This window comes from Tauraco erythrolophus, chromosome 5, assembly GCF_009769465.1.
Source record: "Tauraco erythrolophus isolate bTauEry1 chromosome 5, bTauEry1.pri, whole genome shotgun sequence".
Taxonomy (NCBI): Eukaryota; Metazoa; Chordata; class Aves; order Musophagiformes; family Musophagidae; genus Tauraco; species Tauraco erythrolophus.
Window position 1 is genome coordinate 78,514,833 of NC_141469.1, and position 9,308 is coordinate 78,524,140.

Sequence of the window (9,308 nt, forward strand, 5' to 3'; positions counted from 1 at the left end):
AATTTATTACAATTAACTTAAAACGTGGTTATTTGCTAGCACACTTATTCAACCACATATCCCAGGCTTGCCAAAATCTCTGCCCCCCTCCCAGGTGAATCATGACTTCAGCACCCAGCCTCCAGCTCAGGCTGGTGACCAGCCCACCATTACCACCCACCCTCCCTCTGCCCATCACTGTGGCCTTCAGAGATGCCCCGACTGCAAACCCGCATCTGTGCTGGGTTTGCTCCTTGGATCAGCAGCCCTGCCGTGACTGTGTTTCACGTGAGGGACTCCAGCCTGGAGGGGCTGGATGAGGAGCAGCTGGGGCCATGGAGGTCCCTAGGATGTAGATGCTGCTGCGTCTCAGGGGCATGGCACCTTTATACTTCTATTTAGAACTAACACATAAAGGTGAGGGATATGTTTAATTTAAAAAGTCTTTCTTCCACAGATAGCACCACAGAATACGCTCACAGCTGCGCTGCCACAAGCAGAGAGAACCTGGTTCAAAAAGCAAGTATAGAATATCAAACAAGGAATACTTTGCATGAGAAGGTACAGAGAAGGTCAGGTCAGGACCTAGAAAAAAGAAACCTCAAACAAAACCATAGAACGTTGTTCTGTGAACAGTATGACATCAGTGCTTCAGGTAAAATAGGCAACTGCACCATACATCGGGAGCACTCATCTTTTCCCCAGCATGGCACTCCGACCAAAGTGATGTCCTCATAATATATTGTTTGATTTGCCAGGAATAAGAGCAATGTAATTTTTCCTCCACTCTGGCAAAAGTACAAGGCATTTAAAGAGGCTTTTTGTGATCTCTAAATCAACTTCGTGGTCTCTTACTATACTTCTAAGTACCAATGGGGAGATACTGGGAAGATGAAATTGCTGCCTACTTTGCAGATAAACAAAACACTTGTTGTAAGAAGATAATTTATTTCTCTCTGTCTGACTAGAATGTGAAGATTGAACAAATTTTGATCTAAAATGACCAGACAGTAAACGTGAAGATAAATACTTCAAAGTTGTTTTTCTGAAGTAAAAAAAAAAAAAAAGTTAATTATATCTTTCTGGTGTATAATACATTCAATTTTTCTGTCCTTTGAAGATGCACTGCCTGCGCTCATCATCATCAATGCAGCTTTTAAAAGGTATAAATTTCCCATTTTTACAGTAAACATCTTTTTCCCATTTCAGTCTGTGGGAGTATGGAATGTTTTCTCACCAGAAAGGGGAGGTTGTGCTCGCCAGTCGTCATCACACAAGCACAAAGCTGTTTGTTTATCCACACACCGACTGCCGACACTTCTGCACAGAGAAGCAGCCTGTGTACCCCAGCCAGCCCCCCTCGGGTGAAGAAGAATCTGTTTACGGGCTACAAAAGTCACCATCTTTAGTAGGCAGGCAGCCGATCAACGTTCATTTTTAACTTCTATTCCCTTCTTCAGCTGCTGTGCTACAGTGAAGAAGAGTCTCTCTAACACGAGGGATTCCCTAGTGATGGGTCTGACCTTCAGAGTCCAGATCCGCACTTCCCCAACACTTGGAGATCACGGGCTTTGGGTCAAGCGCTTCCCACGAGCCATCTGTCCTCACCATGATCACGCCACAGATTCCTCATACGCTGTGTCAGCTACGAATTGGGGTACAGCAGTACTTTTATAGACCAAGCCACTCTCCACTTATCACACAGTGAGCAGTCGTAAGAGTGGCAGAAGTGACCTTATAAAAAATCACCTCTTCCTCATGCAAACCTAATCACTAAGTTATTACTCAGTATCTTGACAGCAAGACAGAGAACAAGGCAGCAACACGGAGAACCTGTCTCTCCTTTTCACCTTTGTGGAAAAGAGTAGGAGAAAAGCAATCAATCCAGAGCAAAAGCTGGTGTTACCTGCCCTTAACAGACACTTAGTTAACATCACATTACAAGGCCCAGAAGTGACTATGAAACACCTCCAGGCTCAGAAGAGCTTACTGCCTTCTCACCTGGCTGTAGGAACCCGTCTGCCAATGAGCAACTCAATGAGAAGCTCACCTTTGCTGCTGACTTGCAAGAATGCCGTCAGGGTGAAGATGATCCTAGAGAAAGCAAGCCTAGCTCAAGCCCAGCTATTCCATTCATTTCCCCTTAGCTCATTTCCCCTCAAGGGGAAGGGAGGAAATCAAGATTTTAATGTTTAACTAGATGCTGAGAACAGGTGTACTGTTTGCTTCCTCTCTGATGCCAAAAATCTTACTGTGTAAGAAGGACTTCAGAACATGAAGTGCTCACCACAACAAAACAAAAACCAAAAACCAACCAAGCAAAAAAACCCTCGAATTTCCTTTCCTTCCTCTCCCACTCCTTCAGAAATCAAGACGTTATAAGCTCTACAACAGGGCCCACATTTTTGCCCTGTAAGCTTGAAAACATGATTTTAAAACATAAAAATGTAAAAAGAAAAAAAACATCAACAGAAGAGACTCATATTCTTAAAACACACACTAGGTTTGTAAACAGCAGTAAGTAATCAGCACTTCAGTGATTCGTGGTAATTCTTCAGAGCACCTAAGACACGTGCAAAGCAATTTTCTCAGACATCCTCTAGAGGTTCAGCATTAGCCCCTTTGCAGGTAGACAAAAACTGAAAGTAAAGGCCTTGCCCAGAGTGCTAGAAGGAACAGTGCCAGACTTAGTCGTTGCTTGTATCACGAGCAACAAAAAAATTACTTACACTTACAGCACTGTTTATATGACCATAGCGTCCACTTCAAATAAAATCACAGCATCATTTTCTGTCATCTACTTTATTAACCACAGGGCACCCAATACAGTTATCGCTTCATGGTATGACTATTCCTATCCCTATTCTAAACTTAAAAAGTATATAAAATAAATAAACGTCGCCATGGTTGTTGACAGGAAGTTAGGTAAATTTTTATTTTCCTTTATGATAAGCCTGTTGCATATATTTGGAGTAATTTACTTCCCAACCTTTGGGAAGCACAGTCTATTACTCCTGTATCACATATGAGAAAGCTCTTCGGGAAGTTTGCTAAAATATAGCTTCTGCTATAGATAGGCCACCATTTCAGTTTTAGAGTTTCTTTAAATTTTCTGCTGTACCACACAGTCTCTACTTAGCACACAAATGCTCTGACTTCTTTAAGCTTGTGATTCTGAAGAGCACGACCACGCTCTTCCCAGCCTCACAGGAGCTGGTTTTCATTTCCTTTCTTAGGAATTGTCCTATTCATACAAACACCAAAGGCATGCATCTACTGACACTTATTGAGAGTAGGCAAAAAAGCATCCTAATATTCTATGTAATCAGAGCTGATTTGATCCACACATCCCAATTTGCTGCTTTTCTGTTGTCTGCCCTATTGGAAAAAAAACCCAACAATTTTGGAAAGTCACACTGTTAGTGCCAGTTTCAAACACTGAGTGAAGCTGGTTATGAGAAATCTCCTAAACCTCCAAGGAAATGAGTGTTTTGCAGGTAATTATACATGCACAGACACGAGTATCTCAACTCACTGAACTACTACAGAATCTGTACCAGAGAGAAGACGGAGAAGAGCAGTGTATGAGCATATGTGTAGAAGTACAAAGGATGGTAATTTCGGTGCTATATGTCACGCTTCTCCCAAAAACTGTATTTCTCAGAGCAAACATAGCCATGTCCCAGCTGTCAGATGAGAAGAGACAACAGCAAATGGCTAGCAGCCATTCCCAATGTCTTCCTGTTATTCTGGCATAGACACGGTATCAAAGGCAAACAAATGAACTTGCTGAGACAGGCACATTTCCTACAGTCCATGCCAGAGATCTTCTAAATGGCCTTTTAAGGCATTTATAAATTAGTATTTGTAGGAGTGAACACTACTTCCATAAACAAACAGTTTAGTAGATTGTATGTTTTTGTTGACATACGCTTTCAAAGCGAAGGAAAGATGGGGAACAGGGGAAACGGGCCCAGCGGCCACAAATCACTTGCACTTCTTGGCTCCAATTAGATCTCAATTTCCAAAGGACTCAAGTAGGCTGAAAATATAAAAAGCAGGGACTTAAACCACATTTATGTGAAATATTCAGCTGCACAAGGCACTCAATGATAATCCAGTTCTCCGTAGCTGCCTGGCATGTCCTGGGGTTGCTGCTACGGTAAGAGTATCTTAGATATCCCAAGAGCAGAGTATGGGCAAAAGAGAAAGGGGCAAAATTAAAAACTCAAATGAAAAAACAAATTTCAAATTATCCTGGGGCTATTTGGACACATTCAGATCCTTGCTTATAAGGCTGTATAAAAGCGGAGGACAAACTGGATAGGTATTATGTTGGGAGCATTATGGTAATTTGAGAGTAAGAAGAATAACTATAAAAACTAACAGGAAGGACAGGCAGAAAGCTCAAGCTAGTCTGAGGAACTGGACAGTGAACAACTTATCAGCTGAAAGCATTAAAAGAGACATTTTTGACATATATGGATGACACCGGGAACTGAAAAAACACCTCCCAAAAATAAACCCTTCTCTACTCTGCTTTTTGCAGATAAACAAAACCAACGACTCTTCTACTGGCTGCAGTTTGCAACTAGGAAGAACGCTCCTCTCAGCAACAAGCATGTGTGATACCGTAACCAAAGAAGAAAACAAATCTGTAATGTTTTTCACAGAAGCCTTTGCAACTCGATCTCGCCAGCTTACACACAATCTTTCCCCTCGCCAATATATTCCAGAGGCGTAACTTTGAGAGAGCTTTGCACGCAAAAACGGAACGCGTTCTGCATTAATGATGTCAAATAAACTCTCATTGTGAAAAAATTAAAGTTTTCCCATTTTAGTTCCCTCACTCATATGTGTTCAAAGCGAGCCTTGCCTTTTGCAGGAGGCAGTGTCACCACTCCAGCACCTTCACACAGGATAGAAACAGCGTCAGCTAGACCAGGGCTGCGTGACTGCAAAGAAACCTGAGTTTAAGCTAAGAGACACTGCGTAACCCAGGCTTCATTTTCCAAAGTTGCCACCTGTCCCCAGTGACGCAGGCACGCTGGGACAGAACTCCATAGTATGGCAAAACCAGGAATCTCACGTATATGAACGGCCATAAAAAGCAACGCAATTGTAGAGTGGTCAGATTCAGCGCTACAGAGAAACTAAATAGGATTATCTTAAAAAAATTAAAATATTAAATCCAGCCCCTTCTGTGTTTCCTGGCTTAGAAGGTTTATAAATATAAAAAAAAAAAAAAAAAAATCAGCAATTTTTAGCTTTGATTCTATGTTAACACAGCTGTTCTCCACTGCGACATGGCGAGGGGAGATTTTCCTCCCGGAAAGCAGTGCAAGCAGGGCATTTCTCTCAGCAAGGGCTGCGGGAGTTAAAACGTGCCAGTGAAGAGGAAGCGAAAGAGCTGGCAACCTGTAGGCTTCACCACATGCAAAAAAAAATGCAGCATTACAAATCCGGGACTCTAGCAAAATGAACCGCACCCTTTTGGGAACAAAATTGCATGCAGTAAGAAAGCCTCTCCAAAGAACACAACATAACGTGCTTCACTTAGTTTGAGAAACTGTTTGTATAAGTACTAGCCACTTCTTCAAATTTTTTTTTAAAATCATATACAAAAAAAAACCCCTCATGTACCAAAAACCTCAACTTTACAAAATTAAAAGGAATTTGTACAGGCATTGCTCCAAAGGCAAAGCAACTCATCACAGCTGTCTGAAGAGTTGTGGATTTTGTCTAAAAGTGGCGCCGAGAAGCTAACAATAAAGGATAAAGCTCTTTAGGATGACAATCTCTGGTTTTATAGAGAAATTACAGCAAATTATCCATTGCAAATGGTTTGTTAGTCCCCGCAGCAGTGTATTTATTAGTCTAAAACAAGCACACAAACATCTCATACTTACACATCTGCTCATCAATACTTGAATATCTCTCAGCATGTGATGACTAAGGACATGTACTACAACCCTGCGTGGCCTCTGAAGTATCACCTCCAGCTTTCCAAATGGACACCTGCAGTCAATGTCCCAAAAGGTATTTGGGCAAACTGGTTCCCATCACCAAACACAGCATGAAACAAGCTGGAGAACATGGCCTGCCACAGCACCAGACCACACCAAGCACAAAGGCAACAAGCTACCGAGTCCTGTTTTCCTCAGCTCCACACAAGCACTCCAACCTTTCCTTCCAGACCTAGATGCACAATATTTGTTTACCCAAATGGCAAGCAGCAGAGGTAGCGACACACAACAGCATTGGTAACAAGAAAAAAAACAAAGCTGAAGTAACAAATACTGCTGAAAACAATCAAATAACCACAACAGCATTTGCATTGGACAAGACGTACATAATCTGACATTCTGTGTAGTACATCACAATCTAAAGAGCTAAACAACTGCAATAACAATTGGGACATTTTTTATTTTCACTAGCTTGAAATGACAGCTACAAGCCATTCATTTAATGTTCATGAGGACAGATATTTTAACTGCCTGAACTGTTCTGCCGACACATAGTCAAAAACCTGAAAGGTACCCAAAGATGAAAACAGGGAGGGGGAATTCAGTAAGCGTGCTTCATTATCTGTCATGCTAGTAACTCCGTAGAAAAAATAGAACTATGGATTGCATATGCAAAAAGCATTTTATATGAATTTATTCAAAAAAAATCCACGTATGAAATAAACAAAATTTTGCTTGAAACACTTTTCTCAGTTAGAATTTTCCTCAACATTACAACACCCCTCTCCTTAACCTATTCAGTACAGGAATTCAATTCCTGAGCCACGTCACTGTCATGTTCCATCCCACGAAGTAACAGGGCTGATAATTTTTCTGCTCTTTTTGACAATGGCAGCACTGCCAAAGCAAGAGCTTCTCCTCCTCCTCCTCTCCTTCTTGGCGTCTCTTCTTGAAGCTTTATCAGCTTTCAGTCTCATTTTCGTGTGAAGTATGAAGCCTGTCTGCAAAGCAGTACTCTGGAGAAGTCAGAGGTGATAAACTAAATATGTAAGATCAGCGTGTGCCGAATGACAGTGTAAATGCTCTCAGTGAGGTGCAAGACGTTTTTAGCTCACCATGTTTGAACCTCAGAAGGTTAAGGGGGCTAAGTCAATATTCATCTTAAATTCCCCTCTTAAATGCCCTTGTATGCACACGTGGCAAAGCAAAGCAAAGAAGGGCCGTTCACGTTAGCAGAGGTGGGGCAAATTAACACCCTGGAACCTTGTGAAAAGGTTTTTTTGAACACTTTGTGCAAAAAGCCTTAGCAAAAAGTACAGAGCTCACTTCGCACAACTCCTCAACTCCAACTGCCACCGTGGGTTTTGAGACCCCCAGTTGTGGACGCTGCTCACTGATGAGCCCCCGAGCGCCCTGTGCTGCCTTCGCAGGGTGTCACCACACACCCCAGCGACCTCCTTGCTACGGACAGGGCGGTGGTGTGCTCCATCTCACCAACGTTGGCAAGCACACACAGCATCTCTGTTATTAAAAAAAAATAATCAAGGATTAAACTGTCTCCTCCCCTACCGGGCCGTCGCTCACAACTCTACAACCGCGCTGTCCTGCGTCCCAGCAGATCTTTATTTTTGAAGTCACCTTCTTGTTTTCCTTCATCCTTCCTGCTCACGGGATCTCTGAGACACCTTAAAGCTAAGCGAAGCTCAGAGGCAGATGGAGCACGTCAGGAAAACTTTTCCTTGCGCTCCCATTTCACTTCTCGCACTTGGCAACAAGCGGCCCGTGATTCACCCGCCGCTTCCCGACCACCTCGGAGTCGGAAAAGCAACACAGCCCCTGAGAAGCAACTCCGCAGCGGCGGGGGCGGAGGCGCACCGCGGCCCCGGCCCCGCCGGGCGGCCCCGCTGACGGTGCGGCCGTTCCAGCGGCTCCTCCCCGCCCCGCGCGGGACTCCCCGCGCCTCCCGCCGGGCAGCGACGCCCCGGGGGCCCGTCCCGCAGCCTCCCCCCTCCCCGGGGAAGCGGAGCAGCAGCTGGGCGGCCCCGCGGCGGATCCCCGGAGCGCCTCCGGCTCCAGCCCGGCCGCGGTAACGCCGCACCGGGGCTGAACTCCCAAGTTCTGTCCCTCCGAGCCCCGCCGCGCCTCGGGGCGCCAGGAGGGCAGCCGCGCGGGGGAGTCGCGCCTCCTCCCGACGCCGTCCCGCGGTGAACCTCGCCCGCTCCCCCGCTCTCCGTCTCACCTGAGGCGCTGCGCTGCCCCGCGCCGCCCGGCTGCCCAGCAGCACTGGGGGCTGCCGCTTGCCCGGCGGCCAGCCGCTCCGCACCGCCCGCCCCAGCCCCGCCAGCATCGTCCTAGACCTCCTCTTCCTCCTCCGGCGGGGACCGGGCCGCCTCCGGGCGCGCTCCGCCGCGGCTCGCCTCGGGGCGGGCGGCGCTGGCTGCCACGGCGGGCGTGGGCGAGCGGAGGGCGTCTCCGCTGGCGGCCGGGGTGGTTTTGGGCGTTTTTCCTCTTCCCCTTCCCGCCGGCGGCCGAGGAGGGGCCGGGCCGGGCCGCTCCCTCTGTCCCGCTTGGCGGGAGGAGCCGCGGGGCGGGCGGGGGCGGCCGCCCGCTCGGTGCCGGGCCGGGCGCGGCGCGGAGCCGCTATCGCGACAGGCACGGTGAGCTGCGGGCGAGCGGCGGCTCCGCCCGGCCTTGGCCCGGGCTCGGCTGGGCGCAGCCCACCGCTCTTTCTGTACAGGTCCTGTCCCCCGTCTTCTGCGCCTTTCTTCTTGCAAAGGAAAAGGGATTTCAATAACTATATTTACAAACGAGGTTAAGGGAATCATAAATTTGCCTTACCTGAACAACTGCCTTTTATGTAGCTGAGTATTAGACTTAATTTCCAAATTGCCTGCTTTTGACAAACAGGGTTATTGCTACATCCCCTCTTTCAGTGGAATAAAAACATTCTGGTACCACGGAAATGAACAGCACAGCACAAAAGGAAAACACTCTTAAGAGTTTGTTATTCTACAAGAAAGTTCTGCTTACAGGAGGAGAGCAATCAGCAAGGCTTAATCGTTCCCTAGTCAGTCATTTGTTTGATATCGCCTTATCCTACGGAATCTCTTACGCTCAAAAATGTAGGTTTTCGTGTTAAAACGCTGAAGCACATCAGACCCACAGCATTACATCAGGGAAACATACACAAACGTGTTGCATTCCTCTGCTTTCGCTGCCCTTTATGATGTTCCTCCAAAGCAATGGCGCACAAAACGAAACCAACTCTACCCGATGATGACAAAAGGATTTTAGAAATTGGGCTGCTGCAGATCTGAAAGACTGTCACTATAACGGAAAAACTCCACGACCGATTGCACACTT

General features: G+C 46.2%; 1 protein-coding gene across 1 annotated transcript in view; it reads right to left on the bottom strand.

Annotated features, from left to right (window-relative positions):
* Positions 1–8,292, bottom strand: part of MCUB (mitochondrial calcium uniporter dominant negative subunit beta) — a 55,156-nt gene extending 46,864 nt beyond the window's left edge. Inside the window, exon 1 of the mRNA XM_086612510.1 lies at positions 8,185–8,292. Within this exon, the coding sequence (XP_086468636.1) occupies positions 8,185–8,292 (108 nt within the window). The remainder of the gene's footprint in view (positions 1–8,184) is intronic.
* Between the last annotated feature and the right edge of the window lie 1,016 nt (positions 8,293–9,308).